This window comes from Podarcis tiliguerta (assembly GCF_965153285.1).
Source record: "Podarcis tiliguerta genome assembly, chromosome: 10".
Lineage (NCBI taxonomy): Eukaryota > Metazoa > Chordata > Lepidosauria > Squamata > Lacertidae > Podarcis > Podarcis tiliguerta.
In genome coordinates, this window is record NC_139543.1 from 68,214,272 (window position 1) to 68,235,625 (window position 21,354).

The 21,354-nt window shown below is 47.7% G+C and overlaps 1 protein-coding gene across 1 annotated transcript in view; it reads left to right on the forward strand.

Annotated features, from left to right (window-relative positions):
• Positions 1-21,354, forward strand: part of LOC310658825 (collagen alpha-1(XII) chain-like) — a gene marked incomplete at its 3' end in the record, with an annotated part of 74,996 nt that overhangs the window by 20,934 nt on the left and 32,708 nt on the right. Inside the window, exons 2-8 of the mRNA XM_083401195.1 lie at positions 1,515-1,657; positions 8,773-8,953; positions 11,251-11,410; positions 12,514-12,607; positions 14,911-15,084; positions 17,871-18,031; positions 20,570-20,699. Coding sequence (XP_083257321.1) covers positions 1,579-1,657; positions 8,773-8,953; positions 11,251-11,410; positions 12,514-12,607; positions 14,911-15,084; positions 17,871-18,031; positions 20,570-20,699 — 979 coding nt within the window. The 5' untranslated portion in view covers positions 1,515-1,578. The remainder of the gene's footprint in view (positions 1-1,514; positions 1,658-8,772; positions 8,954-11,250; positions 11,411-12,513; positions 12,608-14,910; positions 15,085-17,870; positions 18,032-20,569; positions 20,700-21,354) is intronic.

The window sequence follows — 21,354 nt, forward strand, 5'->3', positions numbered from 1 at the left end:
TATCTACTTGCACCCGGGGGTGCTTTCGAACTGCTAGGTTGGCAGGCGCTGGGACCGAATGACGGGAGCGCACCCCGCCGTGGGGATTTGAACCGCCGACCTTTCGATGGCAAGTCCTAGGCGCTGAGGCTTTAACCCACAGCGCCACCCGCGTCCCTATCAGTTTGTGTACCTTCCCCCAATGGTCTGCATGGATGCAGCCAGAGACTTTGCCTGCAGGGAAACCTCCTCTACTCCTCCCTTTTCAATCCACCCCTGGTTCTGGCAGACAGCGGGGAAGCATATGGACCTTCACTTCCTTGAGCTGCTTCTTTCTTTTCTCCTGACCCATCCTGTTCTCCACCCTCCAACTCTGAAGCTCCCTCTGCCTCTTGCCTCCAGGCTGGCACAGTTCCCCACAAACCACTAGCCCCCTCTCCCAAATTTGACCCCAGCTCCCTTTCTCCCAGTGCACTCAGCAGCGTCCTGCTGTTCCCTGACACATGCCCCCTCACCAGTCTTGTTCCACCCTCTGGACCTCTTGCGGAGGAGGCACATGAAGGAGGAGGAGGAGGAGGAGGAGGAGGAGTTAGGATTTGATATCCCGCTTTATCACTACCGTAGAGGTAAAGGTAAAGGGACCCCTGACCATTAGGTCCAGTCGCAGATGACTCTGGGGTTGCGGCACTCATCTCGCTTTACTGGCCAAGAGAGCTGGCGTACAGCTTCCAGGTCATGTGGCCAGCATGATTAAGCCACTTCTGGCAAGACCAGAACATGGAAACGCTGTTTACCTTCCTGCCAGAGCGGTACCTATTTATCTACTTGCACTGGCGTGCTTTCGAAATGCTAGGTTGGCAGGAGCTGGGACCGAGCAACAGGAACTCACCCGTCGCGGGGATTTGAACCGCCGACCTTTTGGTCGGCAAGCACTAGGCTCTGTGGTTTAACCCACAGCGCCACACCATGTCCCCTTCCTGCCGGAGCAGTACCTATTTATCTACTTGCACTTTTTGGTGTGCTTTCGAACTGTTAGGTTGGCAGGAGCAAGGACCGAGCAACGGGAGCTCACCCCGTCACGGGGATTTGAACCGCCAACCTTCTGATCGGCAAGCCCTAGGCTCTGTGGTTTAACCCACAGCGCCACCCGTGTCACTACCCTAAGGAGTCTCAAAGCGGCTGACACTCTCCTTTCCCTTCCTCCCCACAACAAACACTCTGTGAGGTGAGTGGGGCTGAGAGACTTCAGAGAAGTGTGACTGGCCCAAGGTCACCCAGCAGCTGCATGTGGAGGAGTGGGGAAGCGAACCCGGTTCACCAGATTACGAGTCCACCGCTCTTAACCACTACACCACACCACACCACCCAGATGGTGGGCTCAGGGTCCAGGTTTGTTCCAATGGGAAGATGTGACCCTTGAGAGGTCCTGAGCCATTCAAGGATTTATAGGTCTAAACAAGGCCCGGAATTGTGCCCAGAAACAGACCACTAGCCAGTAGGGGCTGTTGTAACAAACCCTCTTTTTTCTGTTGCAGAAACTTGACTTTGCGGTCTTTCCAATGACACCTCTGTCCCAAGAGGGGTTTCTACAGTAGGAAGATGAAAGCATCGTGTGTCAAGTTCCTCCTCCTTCTGGCAGCTATTTTGGTCCAATGCAAAGCATCGACTCCGCCAGAAGGTATGCTCAGATCTCCTCAGGTGTGGCAGGCAAAGCAAAACAGACAGAATCGCCTATTCTTATCTGTGAGGTGCTGGTGTGTTCTCCGGGGGGGGGGGGGGGGCGTATTTGCTATGCGATTCCTTCCTCGGGGAGAGTCGCTTGGTTCCCCCTGTCCCAATCTCGCTGTATGGAAAAGTCTGGGGAATGTGGACCCAGCAACACGAGTCTTGGAGACAATGGAGATCAGCTTTTGCCTTGGACATTGCGTTGTATCCAAGTACGTTCTACACAGAGTAGAACTATTGAAGCTCATGAACCCAAGCCAGTCGTGCCCATTCATTTAAGGGAAGGCCCTCTGCCTGGTTCCCTGTAACCTTCACTTCTCGGAGCTGGACCTCAGTGTCCAGGCTGAACGATGGGGGTGGAGACTCTCCTTCAGGTCTACAGGGCCGAGGCCGTTTAGGGCTTTAAAGGTCAGCACCAACACTTGTCAAATCCCTTCCAAGGCAGGAATCATTTGTGATCTGCCTCGGATCAGACCCACCAAGCTCTCGCCTTCAATTCTGTTCTGCTTCCGATGGTGATCAGCCCCTGCCCTCAGCCCTCTTGCAAAACCGTGGAGCACCCCTCAGCCCCTGAACTGGATTGGAGTAATTTAGGCCTTCAGAGCTTGTGGGCAGAGACATGTTCCTCAACTCCCCACTTACAATTCCTAGCGGCTGGCACCCTGAAGCATGCAGAAGGATGACCCTAGGGACACCCCCCAAAATGGGGTATCCACCCTTATTCCAGAGCACGCCTTTGAATTTTGGGACGCCTGTCAAAAGAGTGAAAGGGAAGCTTTGGCGGCCACTCCAGAACTCACACATATTAAATTCCAAACTGTCAATTAAGCCAATATACTTGACTATAATGCTGTTTAATTCAGAGCCGGGAAGGGCGCCATAAATCAGCGCCTGCGAGTGTCCCTGCCAACCTTTTGATTTATGAAACCAGCTAATCTAAGAGGCGCGAGGAAATTCTCAAATAAAATCATATTCCCCCTCATGATTAATATAGCTGTCTCGAGTTGGCGTTATTTGTTGCAGGAGGTGGGCTGGCCTACAGGGGCTTTAAAACGCAGGGTGTGATTCTTTGTGGCGCAGAGCAAAATAGAGAATGGGTTTGAGGGGTTGGGGGTCCACATGGATGAGGGTTGGGGTGCCTTTTTCAGGCAGTTGTGATTCCTGCATTGCGGGGGTTGGACTAGATGACCCAGGGGTCCCTTCCAACTCTAAAGCTCTATGATTCTATGATTTCCAAGTAGAGCAAGGGGTTGGGGCTGGATGTTTGAATTCCTTGAGTCTAGGCTGAACTCCTGACAGTGGGAACCCTGCCTGAAATCTCATAGGACTGCTGCAAATCAGTGTATTTTTTAAAAAAATTATTGGAATTTTATTTACAACATAACACAACCCTCCCACCCCCTAGTATACATTAAACGTGAACGTAACATACAACTAATAATAATAATAATAATTTATTATTCATATCCCGCCCATCTGGCTGGGTTTCCCCAGCCACTCTGGGCGGCTTCCAACAAAGATGAAAAATAGATAAAAATATCACACATTAAAAACATCCCTGAACAGGGCTGCCTTCAGATGTCTTCTACATGTCAGGTAGTTGTTTATCTCTTTGACATCTGATGGGAGGGCGTTCCAGAAGGCTGGTGCCACTACCGAGAAGGCCCTCTGCCTGGTTCCCTGTAACTTGGCTTCTCTCAGGGAGGGAACCGCCAGAAAGCCCTCGGAGCTGGACCTCAGTGTCCGGGCAGAACGATGGAGGTGGAGACGCTCCTTCAGGTATACTGGGCTGAGGCCGGTTAGGGCTTTAAAGGTCAACACCAACACTTTGAATTGTGTTTGGAAACGTACTGGGAGCCAATGAAGATCTTTCAGGACCGGTGTTATGTGGTCTCGGCGGCCGCCCCCAGTCACCAGTCTAGCTGCCGCATTCTGGATTAACTGCAGTTTCCGAGTCACCTTCAAAGTTAGCCCCACGTAGAGCGCATTGCAGTAGTCCAAGCAGGAGAAACCATAACCAGAGCATGTACCACTCTGGCGAGACAAACAGCAGGCAGGGAGGGTCTCATCCTGCGTACCAGATGGAGCTGGTAAACAGCTGCCCTGGACACAGAATTGACCTGCGCCTCCATGGACAGCTGTGAGTCCAAAATGACCCCCAGGCTGCGCACTTGGTCCAACAACAATACAAACAACTAAATAAAAGACTTCCTTTATCCTTTATCTGGCCTCCTTATTTACTTCTTACAAACTGCGCCCTTTATGAATAATTATTAAGATTTTTCCTAATTATAACTTAAATATCCACAAAGTCTCCTGCAGACATTAATGGAAACAAGTCCAGGTATGTATTTTAGGGCACTGTTTTGTGAAGTATTCTCTATGTTTTCCCCCATGCTTTTTGAAACTCTCTAATCTCTAATCGCCTCTGTTAATCTAGCCAGTTCAATATACCGTATTTTTCGCCCTATAGGACACACTGTCCCATAAGGCGCACCTAGTTTTTTGGGGGGGAAATAAAGGGGAAAAAATTATTTTCCCCCCAAGCACGGGGCTGGGGCGGGGGAAGCCCGAGCTTCCCCCGACCCCAGCCCCCAGAACAGGCAACTCTCCGCAAGCTGTGGGAGCCTGGCGCTGGGCTCCCACGCCTTGCGGAGAGCCGTGCGAAGCCTGGGCGCGCTGAGCTCAGCGCACCCAGCCTTCGACATTCCAGCGACTCTCCACAAGCTGTGGGAGCCCAGCGCCGGGCTCCCACGGCTTGCGGAGAGCCGCGCGAAGGCTGGGCGCGCTGAGCTCAGTGCGCCCAGCCTTCGGCATGCAGGCAACTCTCCGCAAGCCACGGGAGCCCAGCACGGGCTCCCATGGCTTGCAGAGATCTGCGTGAAGCCTGGAGAGCGAGAGGGGTCGGTGTGCACCGACCCCTTTCGCTCTCCAGGCTTCAGCGAAAGCCTGCATTCGCCCCATAGGACGCACACACATTTCCCCTTCATTTTTGGAGGGGGAAAAGTGCTTCCTATGGGGCGAAAAATACGGTACTCTAACAGTTTATCTTGCCATTCCATTTTTGTTGGCACAGTTTCTTTCCCCTCAGTTTTTAGCAATCAGTGTAGACAACACTGAGTGAGATGGATCAATGGCCTGCGTCAGTATAAGGCAGCTTTCTATGTTCCTCTTTGGAGAGGGGACCGTAGCTCAGGGGACACAGCCCCTGCTTTGCATGCAGAAGGTCAAAGGTTTGATTCCGGGCATCTCCAGATCAGGCTGGGGGTGACCTCTGCCTGAATCCCTGGAGAACCACTTCCAGTCCGTGTAGACAATACTGAGTTAGATGGAGCAATTCCTGACTTTGTTTAAGGCAGCTCCTCACATGCCTAACAGGTATGGTCAGACCTCACCTGGAGTACTGCTCTGGTCAGACCTCACCTGGAGTACTGTGTCCAGTTCTGGGCACCACAGTTCAAGAAGGACACTGACAAACTGGAACGTGTCCAGAGGAGGGCAACCAAAATGGTCAAAGGCCTGGAAACGATGCCTTATGAGGAACGGCTAAGGGAGCTGGGCATGTTTAGCCTGGAGAAGAGGAGGTTAAGGGGTGATATGATAGCCACGTTCAAATATATAAAAGGATGTCACATAGAGGAGGGAGAAAGGTTGTTTTCTGCTGCTCCAGAGAAGCGGACACGGAGCAATGGATCCAAACTACAAGAAAGAAGATTCCACCTAAACATTAGGAAGAACTTCCTGACAGTAAGAGCTGTTCGACAGTGGAATTTGCTGCCAAGGAGTGTGGTGGAGTCTCCTTCTTTGGAGGTCTTTAAGCAGAGGCTTGACAACCATATGTCAGGAGTGCTCTGATGGTGTTTCCTGCTTGGCAGGGGCTTGGACTCGATGGCCCTTGTGGTCTCTTCCAACTCTATGATTCTATGATTCTATGATTCTAGGTATCCTGGCCTCCCTGCCATTTAATAAAGGCACTTTTGCCCTGCGGCTACAGCAGGCAGCAGCTGACATCACGGAAACACCGTTTAAAGCAATGACAAAGCATTTTCCAGCTCTTAAAGCGCTTAATCTATTCTAATTGGATTTCGCTGTCTGGATGAATGATCTTTTGTGGACAGAATCCAGGTGAAATCGGCTCCACTGGGGAATCTGTGGGGGTTTTTTTTATTAAAAAAATGTATTTTTGCTCCTTTCCTTCTTTTTTATGAAAAAATTCTATATTGAAATTCATTAATGTCATTACAGATTTAACTTCACGCATACCCACACATATACCCACACATATATATACTTAAATTAGTTTAACTTAGAATGTTAATTTGACCTTCTAATTCCACTTAGATATCAGCTAAGCTAAAATGGTACATAAAATAAAATAAAACAATAACAAACTGAAGTAAAATAAATATAGACTTCCCATCATTTCCCGGATATAGTCGACGTTTGTGATTTTGAATGTACTTATTACCTTACATTTAATATACTTTCTAATACTGTCTTACAACCTAGCGTACCGATTTCCCTTTATTTCTTAATATTTTATGTACACAAGGGTCATTCAAACACTACGATGGAGAATATGTCGCTGTTTTTTTTTGTAAGTATCTCTTAAACATTTCCCATTTTTGAGGAAATACAGTGGTGCCTCGCAAGACGAAAAGAATCCATTCCGTGAGTCTCTTCGTCTAGCGGTTTTTTCGTCTTGCGAAGCAAGCCCATTAGCGGATTAGCGGATTAGCGCTATTAGCGGTTTAGCGGCTATTAGCGGTTATTAAAGGTTTAAGGGATTAGCGGATTAGCTGCTAAAAGGCTATTAGCAGCTTAGTGCCTTAGAAAAAGGGGGTGGGGAGCGTAAAAAAACCCCCAGGAATCGCAAGACATTTTCGTCTTGCGAAGCAAGCCCATAGAGAAATTCGTCCTGCGAAGCACCTCCAAAACGGAAAACCCTTTCGTCTAGCGGGTTTTCCGTCTTGCGAGGCATTCATCTTGCGGGGCACCACTGTAATTGTTTGGTGTTACCTCTTAACCTATTTGCTCCTTTCCAATCTCACTCTGGTTGGTTTTTTTTAAAGAGTCAAGGCTTGTGGAAACTGACCCAGCTTTTTTTAATGGGCTCCCACATCCCCTTCTTTTGACATTTTCTTTATTTGCTTATCTCATAACCTGGGGTCAGTTGAGGTCACACCTGCAGCCTACATTCAAAGCACTCTTATACTAGTCACGGGTTTCTATCCATCCTATAAACTCTCAACACCATTGACAAACCACAGTGCACAGAATTCTTAGAGGAAAAAGCCATAATGGTAAAAATGGCACAAAAACGCTTTAAATGTATTGTGCGGATGTGGCCAGGATATCCAGAGGTTTTACTAGGAATTATAGGTACAGTGGTACCTCTGGTTATGTACTTAATTCGTTCCGGAGGTCTGTTCATAACCTGAAACTGTTCTTAACCTGAAGCACCACTTTAGCTAATGGGGCCTCATGCCGCTGCCAGACCACGATTTCTGTTCTCATCCTGAAGCAAAGTTCTTAACCCGAGGTACTATTGCTGGGTTAGCGGAGTCTGTAACCTGAAGCGTCTGTAACCTGAAGTGTATGTAACCCGAGGTACCACTGTACTGAGATACCAAAGGAACAGAAAAGATTGTTTACGTATGTGACAACAGCTGCACTGATGTTACTAGCCCAGAGATGGAAGGAAAATGAGAAGAATAGGAAACCAAGTTTTCCCGAAATGGCAAAATTAACAGGGAATCTTGGAAATCAAGAAGACAAGAACTTTAATAAGGGATGGGAATTTTTAATAATTTATTTATGAGACCTCTGTAAGCAGCTTAAAACATCAGCAGGATTTTAAGCACACTTGTAAAGTGTGGATAATTTAGAAGGATTAAGCATTTGGATAAGTATTGATATGCAGTTGTAAATAATAATACCGTTAGGACCCGTGGAAGGGATGGGGGGAAGTAAAGAGATTCAGGGTAATCTCAATATTTGGATCTTGAATTGTTTTTTGTTGTATGTTTATACTACAGTCATACCTCAGGTTACAGGTTGCGTTTTCTCGTGTTGTTGTTGTTTAGTCGTTTAGTCGTGTCCGACTCTTCGTGACCCCCTGGACCAGAGCACGCCAGGCCCTCCTGTCTTCCACTGCCTCCCGCAGTTTGGTCAAACTCATGCTGGTAGCTTGGAGAACACTGTCCAACCATCTCGTCCTCCGTCATCCCCTTCTCCTTGTGCCCTCCATCTTTCCCAGCATCAGGGTCTTTTCCAGGGAGTCTTCTCTTCTCACGAGGTGGCCAAAGTCTTGGAGCCTCAGCTTCAGGATCTGTCCTTCCAGTGAGCACTCAGGGCTGATTCCCTTCAGAATGGAACATTTTTCGGGTTACAGACCACCAAAACCCAGAAGTACCGGAACGGGTTACTTCCGGGTTTCGGCGGTCGCGCATGTGCAGAAGACCAAATCACAACCTGCATGTACGCAGACGCGTAGCTGTGGATTGTGAATGCTGCAGGTTGTGAATGTGCATCCCACACGGATCACGTTCGCAACCCGAGCGTCCACTGTATTTAAAATCAAATTTAAAAATATATACCCCCCAAAAATGGATATCCAGAGGTTCAAAGAATCATAGAATCATAGAGTTGGAAGAGACCACAAGGGCCATGGAGTCCAACCCCCTGCCAAGCAGGAAACACCATCAGAGCACTCCTGACATATGGTTGTCAAGCCTCTGCTTAAAGACCTCCAAAGAAGGAGACTCCACCACACTCCTTGGCAGCAAATGCCACTGTCGAACAGCTCTTACTGTCAGGAAGTTCTTCCTAATGTTTAGGTGGAATCTTCTTTCTTGTAGTTTGGATCCATTGCTCCGTGTCCGCTTCTCTGGAGCAGCAGAAAACAACCTTTCTCCCTCCTCTAGGTGACATCCTTTTATATATTTGAACATGGCTATCATATCACCCCTTAACCTCCTCTTCTCCAGGCTAAACATGCCCAGCTCCCTTAGCCGTTCTTTTGTGCCACAATGACCTCTCATCTGCTTTGTCTTTCTCTTGCTGCAGCCTGCAGCACAGCGGAGACTGCGGACGTTTTGTTCCTCGTGGACGAATCACGGAGCATCGGGGAAAGCAACTTCCAGCTGGTCAAGGACTTCATTTACACCATCATACGGACATTTGAAAACGTGGTGGTGGGAAAGTCGGGTGTCCGTCTGAGTGTGGTGCTCTACGGGGACAAACCAAGGTGCGCATCACTTTACCGCTTCTGAGTCCTCTTGGCTCCTAGGATTTATTTTCTATCTGCATTTTAGGAGGTTTCGCTTCAGCTCTAACTATTTTTTTTTTAAAAGATATTTATTAAAAGTTTTATAGTTACAGGGAAAAAAAGTATAAAAGAAAAAAGAAACAGTGAAAAATTTAACAAACAATACATCAATAATAATAATAAAAAAGAACAATACATCAAAACAACAAGAAAAAACCAAAACATTTAAAAACACATCCAATTTCCATATCTTTATCTTTCATTTACTTGTTTCCTCGACTTCCTCACACCTCCCTTTTTTGTATTCTAGTTCAAGTTAGCTCATTCAGCAAATCCTTTCCCTCTTTCTCAATTTTTTGTTCTATAGTTTATCCTAACCCAATCTAACTTTAAATTTTCCACTTCAACCCATTAACAATCAATTTTTACTTAATTCTTTATAACATTTCTGCTAAAACCATATGACTTCATTCCAGTATTCTTCTAACATTCATTAATTTTGCAGCATTTCTGTAAATATACTTTAAATTTTGCACATGAAGCGGTGAGGGAGGAAGGGGACACCCGCCTAGCCAGCCAGATCAGCCGAATCAACCCTGGTGATCAATGGGGTGACAGATGTTGCAGCCAGATTGCCCTCACATCCCGCTTCAGCTCTAACTATTTGCTGTGTGGTTGGGCTGTTACGGAATGTTTGCAAAGATTCCAACTTCCCAGGAAAAAAGCGACGATTCACAAACCCAAGGGCAATGTGGAATTTCGTATGTTTGGGGCTGAATAAAGTGGACAGCAGCTGGAATGCATTTTGGGTTACTTCTGGGTCTTTTGCTATGTCTTGAGGCTCAAGCGGCCTCGGTGGCACAGAGTGCCCACCATCAGCTTCGGCTGGTGGACCAGCAGCATCCCATCTGGACAGGGATAGCCTAATTTCCATTGTCCATGCTCTCTTAACCTCTAGATTAGATGGTTCAGAAACTTTAGCTGGTGCAGATTTTGGTGGCCAGGTTGCTCACCAGACAGTTTGAGCAATATTACACCAATCCTGGGCTGAGTTCACTGGCTGCCAATTAGTTTCTGGGCCCAGACTACATGGAATTGGCGGAAATGACCGGCAGAATCCGAGACCAGGGAGAAGAGTTAGTGGAAGAAGATTGGAAGAAATTTAAAGACTATTTACAGAAACACTGCAAAATTAATGAATGTTAGAATGATGCTGGATTGAAGTTAAGTGGGGGTTTTTTAGCAGCAATGTTAAGGAACATGTAAAAATGGATTGTTAATGGGTGATAATCTAAAGCTATAATATATTAAGATAAAAGATTAAGATAAAATTAAAGAGGGAAAGGATTTGCTGAATTAACCAACTGAACTGGAATACAAGAAAGGGAGGTGTGAGGAGGTCAGGGAAACAAGCAAATGAAAGATAAGATATGGAAAGACTGATTTGTTTTTAATTGTTTTTATTTTGTATTTTCTTTTTTTTCTTTTTTATTCTTCTTTATTTTGGTAATATGTTGAAACTTCAATAAATATCTTTAAAAAAAAACAAAAACAATTAGTTTCTGGGCCCAATTCAAAGTGCTGGTATTGATCCATAAAACCTTAAACAGCTCAGGACCGCAATACCTCAAGGACCACCCCTCCACATATAAACCTACCCAGACCCTGCAATCATCTTCTGAGGCCCTTCTTTGTATGCCTCCTCCATGAGAGGTCCAGAGGGTGGCAACACAAGAACGGGGCCTTCTCTGCAGTGGCTCCCGCTCTGTGAAATGCTCTCCAGAGGGAGCTTTGCCTGGCGCCTTCATTATACACCTTTAGGCACCAGGCAAAAACATTCCTCTTCAACCAGGCCTTGGGCTGATGAACATCTTAAACCCCTTTTTAATGTGCTTATGGGAGAGAGGGGTTATTGGTTGTTGATTGTTCTTGTTTTCATTATGTATTATGTGCTTTTATATTGTATTTTTATTTTGTGAACTGCCCTGAGATTTGCAGATTTGGGGGCTGGAATACAAATTAAACAAACAAACAGTAATGAATTAAATGGCAATGCCCTTTTGCAACAAAACCTACTGCCTTTTTTGCGGTTCCTCAAAACAGCACCATTGCTGAGGTTTCACAACACATCCATTTAGCTACAGGCAACGAGTTAAAGGACTCTGTTAATTAATTTTAAAAGCCACAATTGAAATAACCAATATTTGATTTCTTCTCTGTCTGCAAATAACTCTGTTTCCCTTTGTTTTATCCGGGGACTGCCTTCCTGCCGTCAGAGTAAGTATCGATCTGACGGACTACATCACCATTGAGGAGGTGCTGGTGGCTGTCCGAGATCTGCTCTACGAAGGGGGCAGTACCAAGACAGGGAATGCTCTCTCCTTTGTAGCAGACACAATGGTCCGTGCGGGGACACTGAGAGAAGATGCTGCAAAGGTGAGTGATGCTGCAGGTTCTTACCTGGCAGATGTTGAAATGGGTTGCTCTAACCTAAGGTTGGGATGCGAGTGGCGCTGTGGGTTAAACCAAAGAGCCTAGGACTTGCCGATTGGAAGGTCGGCGGTTTGAATCCCCGCGACCGGGTGAGCTCCCGTTGCTCGGTCCCTGCTCCTGCCAACCTAGCAGTTCGAAAGCACACCAGTGCAAGTAGATAAATAGGTACCACTCCGGCGGGAAGGTAAACGGCGTTTCCATGTGCTGCTCTGGTTCGCCAGAAGCGGCTTAGTCATGCTGGCCACATGACCCGGAAGCTGTATGCCGGCTCCCTCGGCCAGTAAAGTGAGATGAGCGTCGCAATCCCAGAGTTGGCCACGACTGGACCTAATGGTCAGGGGTCCCTTTACCTTTAACCTAAGGTTACCAAACGTCCCAGTTTCCCAGGGACAGTCCCCAGATTTACATATCAGTCCCCATACAAAATCCACTGAAGCTGAAAAGTCTCCCCGGATTCATTGAAAAAAATCTGGTAACCTTACACCAGAATACGTAAAGGGACCCCTGTCCATTAGGTCCAGTTGCGGACAACTCTGGGGTTGCAGCGCTCATCTCGCTTTATTGGCCGAAGGAACTGGCATACAGCTTCCGGGTCATGTGGCCAGCATGACTAAGCCACTTCTGGCGAACCAGAGCAGCGCACGGAAACGCCTTTTACCTTCCCGCCGGAGTGGTACCTATTTATCTACTTGCACTGAGATCTGCAGAATTGGGGGTGGGGAGTGAGGCTTATATTCAGGCCAATATGGTATATGTACCAATAATATTAATATTAAACCCATTATTGGCTCGTGGGTGAGCCTTCACATAGCCGGAACAGCAGCACCTACGTACAAGAGCAGGCTTGCAGGACCTCAAAGTTTACAGAAGTAAACAGACGTTCTTTAAGAACGGAAAGAAAGGAGAAGAGCTTAAAAACAACCCAGTAATGGCTGAACCGGCTCAATGGGCTGATTCTCAGGGACTCTAGCACAGGGAGAAGAAACCTCTTCACCTTCCCTTTTCCACATTATTGCTATATATTTCTATTTTTGGTGTCGTCGCAGGCGGTCGTTTTAATTACAGACGGGAAATCTTCTGATTCCGTTGAGGAGCCAGCAGCGGCCCTTAAGAACAGTGGGGTAACTGTGTTTGCTGTGGGTATGTAACGCTGGAAATAAAAACCATGGGGTCCGTCACATCAGTGCTCAGCAGCTGGTGTGGCGTAAATGGTCAGAGCATTGGACCTCAGTTGGGGGGAGGCCAGGGTTCCAACCCCACCCTCAGCCGTGAAGCTCATGGGGTGCCCTTATGCCAGTCCCACTGCCTCTCTGCCTAACCTACCTTCCAGGGTTGTTGTGGGAGGGGCAAGAACGACGTGGGAGGGGGCCACCTAGAGCTCCCGGGAGGGGGAAAAAGGTGGGATGTCAGTGCGGTAAACAAACAAACAAGTAGTCGCTGCCACCTACTAAAATAGATTTATAACACCTACTAACTTACTTAAAAACAAGCAAGAAAACAGCAGCAGCATAACATTTGGGTTGAAACGTGGGTTATAAATTGTTGTTGTTGTTAACTTTTGGCCAGGCATAGGCAAACTCGGCCCTCCAGATGTTTTGGGACTACAACTCCCATCATCCCTGGCCACTGGTCCTGTTAGCTCGGGATGATGGGAGTTGTAGGAGTCTCAAAACATCTGGAGGGCCGAGTTTGCTTTTGGGGATAGACCCTGCCATCTTAATTTTTTTTCTTTATAGTTTATTATTTTCTTTAGAGTTTATTATTTCATTTCTATCCCACGTTTTCCTCCAAGGTTTCCAAGGTGGTGTAAATGGTTTTCTCCCCCTCCCCAATTTATCCTCACAACAACCCTGTGAGGGATTCACCCTGGTCTCCCAGATCCTAGTCTACCACTGCAACTACTACATCTTACGGAAGACTGGGAGGGAAGCCATAAGAGATGGGTTCCATTTGAGGACATCCCTGGGCTGAACCTTCTTCCCTTCTTCTCATGATAGCCCAGAATCCGCTGTCACGGGCAGATGTGACCCGGCTCATTTACTTTATCCCAGCAATGGGACAGATGGGCCTCTTGAGATGTTGCTCCCATCACCCCTCAGCTTTAGCCGTATTGGTTGGGAGTGATGGGACTTGTAGCCCAAGAACATTCAGAGGACCACCTAAGCCCTATTCTGTTTATCACTTGGAACTTTGTGGGAGCCATTGAGACCCTAAGACGAGCCAACTGGATCAGGCCCATGGCCCATCTGGTCCAGCATCCTGTTCTCACAGGAGCCTGCAAGAAGCCAGTGAGCAGGATCCAAGCACAAGAGTCCACTCCCCACCCTGTAGTTCCCAGCATTATATTCTCCAACTGCGGAAGCAGAACATAGCCATTGCAACTAGTTAGCTCCTGATAGTTTCCTGCTCCCTGAATTTGCCCCAACCTCTTTTAAAGCCCTCCAAGTTGGATGGACTCATCAAAGTCCAGTCCATTCCAGTTCCATGTGGGGATGGGAATACAAATGTCTTTTCCCATTTCTGGGTGGATTTTTTAAATGGAAAATCATTTAAAAACATAGAAACACACATTTCTTAAATCATAAAAAGTATTTATGAAGCAGCCCACGGGTTTCATGCTCTTTTCTTCTTTTAAAAAATACAGTGGTGCCTCGCAAGACGAAAAGAATCCATTCCGCGAGTCTCTTCGTCTAGCGGTTTTTTCGTCTTGCGAAGCAACCCTATTAGCGGCTTAGCGCTATTAGCGGTTTAGCGGCTATTAAAGGCTTAAGGGATTAGCGGATTAGCTGCTAAAAGGCTATTAGCGGTTTAGCGGCTTAGAAAAAGGGGGTGGGGAGTGAAAAAAATGCAAGACATTTTCGTCTTGCAAAGCAAGCCCATAGGGAAATTCGTCCTGCGAAGCGCATTGAAAAACAGAAAACCCTTTCATCTAGCGGGTTTTCCGTCTTGCGAGGCATTCGTCTTGTGGGGCACCACTGTATCTTTAAAATTTCAAATGATAGGGCATCCAGCTGATGAATAGCATGATCCCCTGAGAGTGATGAGGCTTCATATTCCCTCATGTAAAAAACCAATGTCTATTCCCATATAAGCAGTGGGGACTTACTCTTCAATACGTCTGCAGTATGACTGCAGCCTAAGAGATTTATTTGAAAATAGCTGATGACATCTTTCTGCATGACTGCAAGGCTTGAAAGAAAACTGGTTCCAAATGCACTACTTTGCCACAAGGCACATACTCCACAGGCCATCAGAACTTGTAACAGTTCGAAAACCTGATCACCATGAGTCTGGTATCTGGTGTGTACAACATTTTAATTTCTTAAAAGTGTGATACTATGACCTGTGATCAAATAACTTGCCTCCCATTCGAGCGAGTTTAAGGATGCTCTGGGTTTGCAGAAGTTCTTTGCCCACCTGTATTTCCTCCTCCCTCTGGTTAGGAATTAGAAACGCAGATAGGAACGAACTGAAGCAAATAGCATCCGATCCCATCGAGGAGCACATGCTCTACGCCAAAGACTTTGGCCAACTCGACAGCCTCTCGCGAAAGGTGTCCCGGAGGCTTTGCTTCACGGCTTCGGAGCCCCCACAACCGGCCAAGCAAATAGCTAATGGTGAGTCCAAGACCCTTCCTTTATTGAAACCGCCCCAGCACTGAAGAGTTCACCCCAGTGGAAGGACAGCCAGATGGAATTGGGCATGAGGAAGACTTGGAAGGTTATGGGGTGTGTGGGGTGTTCAGGGAGGGGTAGTACCTCTGGTGGGGGACACGTCATGCTCCTGCTGGGGTAGTTTGTCCACCTCTGGTCCCCACCCTGCGCTCAGCTCTCAGCCGTGGCTCCTAGAAGGTGTCAACATGCAACAGCGGCCACAATCCTGGGAAATGGCTTTGACCGGCTGTCTAAACCAGGTGACAGTAGCCAATGGGTTACTTAACTTATGGTCTGTGTTTGTGGTTTGGGAGCTGCACGGTCAGGGGAAAAACAATGCTGTCCAGGGTTGTAAAGACTGTGGAGAGAATAATTGGGTGCATTCTTCCCACCTTGGATGAAATCTATGCTTCCAGGTGCCATAAGAAAGCTGCAGAGATAGCGTAGGATAGTGTGCACCCCGGAAATTATCTCTTTCAGCTTCTGCCTTCTGGAAGAAGGTACAGGGTTATAAAGATTAGCAATAGCCGCCTGAGAAACAGTTTCTATCCAAATGCAATTTTGGTTTTAAACGCAGTGTAAGGAGTCTCTATGGGAGTATATTGTATTTAAAAATGGGGTATTGGAGTTTTTAGGGGGCTAACCAGGTTGGGATAGCTGGAATAGCAGGCTTGTTGGTTTTGAATGGATTTTTCAATTTTGTTGTTCTGTATGGGACAATGACAATAAAGATTATCGTATTGTATTGTATCGTATCGTAAAGACAGGCTCTGGTGGATTGAATGGAGGAGGTCAATAGTTGGTTCAACGGACAAGAAGGCGGCTCCTGCACGTGATAGAGAGGGAAGTGTGGGGCAGATGGGGCTCATCAACCTGGGAAGGTAGCCTATCTAGGAGAAGGAAACCTCTCCCGCCCTGTGGCACATCTTTGGGAATAGAAAAAGCTCAGGAGCAAACCCTACACAAATCAGGAGTGGAGTCCTTAAGATGGTTGGATTGTGCCTTGTATGCCCCCTTCTGGCCATTCCTGCAAGGCTAAATGTATTGCTCTGCTTTCCTTTGAACCACATCGGCGAGGCTGAGAGGGGGGTCTTGTCATCTGGGAAGCCAAGGACCTCACATTACCCAAGCTTGCACCCCAGGGTGGTCACTTCGGTGCTGCTGACCTCACTTGGTGTGACTTCACCCCCGGAGGCACACTCCATTGTCTCTTGAGACAGACGGGTGCCAAGAACAACTGTCTACTTCAGTGTGCTGGGCCAGGGGGTAACCCGTGAAACACGGTCCAGGACCGGTCCAGAATCCAAAGGTTCTACTGGGAGTCAGTCCGACAGGGCCAAGGCAGGACACAAGGCAGGAAATCAGGCAAGGACAGGTACAGGATCTCAGGCAGGATCTAGCGTACAGCAAAGTTGCTCCTGCAACCTGGGGCAGGGTCCGTCAGCCTTTTATCTTTGTCGGGGTAGCGGCTGGTCCTAATACCCCAGTGACTCACCTCCCTGTTTCGCCTGAAGGTGAGCACTCCTCCTGCGAGTACTCAGGTCTCTCCTTCTCTCAGACGTCAGTCTCTGCAGCTCGGGAGATGTCGGTGGGTTACTAGACCCAGGGGCTGCCTCAGCCTCTCCTGACCCAACTGGTAGTGGAGCAGCTGTAAGTGATGGCCCAGCTGGAGGCAACGAGGTCATCCCCGCATCTGGAGCCAGGGCAGGCTCAGGCCCCTGACTCGGCCCAGCTGGTGCTTGTTGCAGGGGAACCTGTGCAGACTGGAGCTCTTCAGGATCAGGCCCCAGAGTAGGTTCAGATGCTGCCTGAGGCAAAGGATCTGGTGCAGACTGAGACTCCTCTGGTTCCGAGTCTGAGCCCGAGTCCCAGGCCATCACATTCAGAATGTTCCAAGCTCTTGCTTGGTCAGTCTGACAATGAAGTTTTGAACTTTTTGAGTTCCAGGAAGGCCCAGTGGCCGGTCTGTTACCTGATGTGATGGCCTGGGAATCGGATTTGGTTGCTGAACCTGAGGAATCCCAGCCTGCACAGGATTCCCCGCCTCCAGAACCAGCTGAGCCGGGGCTGGGGCATGAGCCTGAAGGGTCCTCACCTGTGCTGGATCCTCAGGTGCAGGCACCAGCTGAGTCTGCTCTGGCCCCTGAGGTGATGGAGAACCCATTGCCTGCAGGTGCTCCACTCTCAGCCCCGTCAGAGGAAGAGGAGGTTGCCTCTGGGTCCGGTAACCCTCCAGCCTCTCCTGAGCTGCAGAGGCTCAGGGCAGAGAGGCGGAGGGAACTAAGTTCCCGCAGAAGGAGTGCTTGCCTCCAGGCCAGGAGAGGCGAGTCACCAGAGGATCAGGGCCCACCTATGCCTCAGGGGAGATAAAAGCCAGCCAGTCCCAGGTTGTGGGAGCAACATTGTTGGTAGCCGGTTCCAGACTCATCCCTGACCTGCTTCCCTGCCGGAGCTCCTGACCTCACCCGATGCCCTGCCCTTGCACCCAGCTTCAACTTCTATGGACTGCCTTCATTTTGTACCATCGACTTCGGACTGAACTCGGACCTCGCCTCTCGTACAGGGGGGAAGGTTCTCGGTTGAAGTTCTGAGGAAACTGCACAGGAGGTGAACGTTCCCAGTTCCAGCCTGGCCCATCCTGAGGGTCAGCCCCAATTTCAGCGTGGCCAGAGTGCTTCCTCCAATTCCCTACCTTCCGTAACCATGTTCCTTGAAGCTCTGACGGGCTTCCCTTTCCCTTCTCCTTGCAGTTGAGAAGATTGTTGGGCCGCGGGACCTCACAGTCAGCGAGCAGAGCCACAGCTCTCTGAGACTTAGCTGGACACCGGCGACCGGGAAGGTGACCAGCTACCGTATCCTCCTGGATTCACTTTCGGTTGCTGGACAGGTCTCTCCAGAAGATCAGCAGCAGGTAGAATCATATTGTACATTTGGAAGGGACTCTTTCTTGTTGTTTAGTCGTGTCCGACTCTTTGTGCCCCCCTGGACCAGAGCATGCCAGGCACTCCTGTCTTCCACTGCCTCCCGCAGTTTGGTCAAACTCATGCTGGTAGCTTTGAGAACACTGTCCAACCATCTCGTCCTCTGTCGTCCCCTTCTCCTTGTGCCCTCCATCTTTCCCAACATCAGGGTCTTTTCCAGGGAGTCTTCTCTTCTCATGAGGTGGCCAAAGTAATGGAGCCTCAGCTTCAGGATCTGTCTTTCCCAGGGCTGATTTCCTTCAGAATGGAGAGGTTTGATCTTCTTGCAGTCCATGGGACTCTCAAGAGTCTCCTCCAGCACCAGAATTCAAAAGCATCCATTCTTCGGCGATCAGCCTTCTTTATGGTCCAGCTCTCACTTCCATACATCACTACTGGGAAAACCAGAGCTTGAACTATACAGACCACAGCTTTCTAAGGCTCATCAACTGCTGCAGTGTAGCAATCACAAACCCCATACTTACAACTCTCTGGTGGGTTATTTAGAGATCAGGGATTATTATTTTATTTTTTCCATAATATTCTTTATTGGTTTTCATTTGCACACTCCACATACACATATTGTACTACATTTCACATTTACACCTGCTCCCCAGAGCTGACTTCCCTCCTTCCCTCTTCTGGCCTTTTATATCTTTTCCGCATTGTCTTCATCCGTTTTGTATATTATTGTTCTTTCGTATTTGTCCATAGAGTGTCTATAGTCAAATAAATCCTCCTATTTATACAATTCTTATTGTCTGTCTATATTAATTTACAACTACCGTTGGTTACATTAATCACATTGTACATTGTACTTTTCGTTATTTTCTTTATCCAGACATTTTCTTTGTATTTCACATTATGAGGTTTATTTCAGTTCTACTGGTTTCACTATTTCTAAGGGAAGGAAGGATAGAGATCAGGGATTTTTAAAGAGTTTGGCCTCCAAGCAACACATCTTGGAGAGTTTTGGCCCAGCCATCTTTCGCAGGTCACTCTGAGGTCACTATGTGGGAAGGTTGAGTTTTGCTCACTGATAAAACCAGAATACTGATACACACATGAATTCAGGAGTTTGTGGGTGTTAGGTGAGCAGTAGCGCCTCTGCTGGGAGGGACACTGAAATATACTCGGAGTCGAGTGTGAATTTCATGCTCTTTATTCAGCTCATAGTATCAATGAATGAAACTTCCCCCAAAACGTCTAGCTATATATACATTATTTACACAATGGGCCCCGCGTGATTGGCTAATTCCGGGCTGCTTCTGTAGGCCAATCAGGTTGCAGATTCACCTCCTCCAGAAGCCTGATTGGCTGCTCCTGCAGGCCAATCAGGTCCCTGATTCACTCCCACCTGGAACTGGATTGGGTGGCTCCTGAGGACCAATCAGACTGCTGCATTCTGGATCCTATTGTTCTAGGATTCAGCTCAGTACATAACAGACATGGTGTGTTCCTTATGGGATCGTGTGACATGGGGCAAGTTGAGCTGAAAGGCAGGAGATGCATGCGCAGTTGGGGAAATCTTTGTTTCACATTTTCAATGTGTGACATTTTAATGTATTTAGAGAGCCAGTGTGGTGTAGTGTTTAAGAGCGGTACTCTCGTAATCTGGGGAACTGGGTTCGCGTCTCCGCTCCTCCACATGCAGCTGCTGGGTGACCTTGGGCCTTTCACACTTCCTTGAAGTCTCTCAGCCCAACTCACCCCACAGAGTGTTTGCTGTGGGGGAGGAAGGGAAAGGAGATTGTGAGCCGCTTTGAGACTCCTTCAGGTAGTGATATAGAGGGATATCAAATCCAAACTCCTCCTCCTCCTCTTCTTCTTCTTCTTCTTCTTCTTCTTCTTCTTCTTCTAATCTTTGTTGGAAGCCGCCCAGAGTGGCTGGGGAAACCCAGCCAGATGGGCGGGGTACAAATAATAAATTATTATTATTATTATTATTATTATTATTATTATTATTATTATTATTTTTTTTTTATTATTATTATTATTATTATTATTATTATTATTATTATTATTTATTATTATACCTGGAGGTCTCAGGGCAGTTCGGAGGTCTCAGGACATACATGAATAAGTTTCTATACAGTTTAGGTAGTTCTGTCCCTATAATTTCCAAAAGAAAAGCTTGTGTTTTTTTTTACAAAAAATATTTTAAACATCCTTTTCACTTCATTATATATCATTTCCCAGAATCTCCTTTCTTGTAACGTGAATCCATTGCTTTGAGTCCTACCCTCTGGAGCAACAGGAAACAAGCTTGCTCCATCTTCCATGTGACAGCCCTTGAGATATTTGGAGATGGCTATCCTATCTCCTCTCAGTCTCCTCTTTTCCAGGCTAAACATGAAGATCAATAGAATCTTAGAGTCGGAAGGGACCTCAAGGCCCACCTAATACAATGCCCTGCAATGAAGGAACCGTAGAAAATATATATTCTCTTCCATACTTCCTCTTATTTATTTGGGTCTTGTATATGACAGATTGTTTTGGACGCCAACAAGAGCTCAGCGCTGGTGACGGATCTGAAACCAAACACCAAATATTTCTTCACTGTCATGGCTGCCTACTCTGACGTTCTGGGGGAGCCAGCGACTATCAAAGCGAGAACAAGTGAGTTTATATTTTGGGAGCACCACCCTTGGGGCAGGGTTGTTCCCACTACCCTGTGTTGACAAGGCAGGCGAGGAAAACAGCTTGAAAACAGAATTCTGCACGGGCGCCATGTTTGCAGATGCTAATAGGGTGGACAGGCCACTAATACTATGATAGGTTAAGAGTTGCCATCCATGAGAACTTTAATGTAGTCCTCACCAATGTGGTGTGCTTTGGACTACAGCTTCCATTTGCCCCACACTCTACGTAGGGCTACCTTTGAAGGTGACCCGGAAACTACACTTCATCCAGAATGCGGCAGCTCCACTGGTGACCGGGAGTGGCTGCCAAGACCACATAACACCGGTCCTGAAAGACCTACATTGGCTTCAAGGATGTTTCCAAGCACAATTCGAAGTGTTGGTGCTGACCTTGAAAGCCCTAAATGGCCTTGGCCCAGTATACCTGAAGGGGCATCTCCACCCCCATCGTTCAGCCCAGACACCGAGGTCCAGCTCTGAGGGCCTTCTGGCAGTTCCCTCCCTGCGAGAAGTGAGGTTACAGAGAACCAGGCAGAGGGCCTTCTCAGTGGTGGCGCCCACCCTGTGGAACGCCCTCCCGTCAGATGTCAAGGAAATAAACAACTATCTGACTTTTGGAAGACACCTGAAGG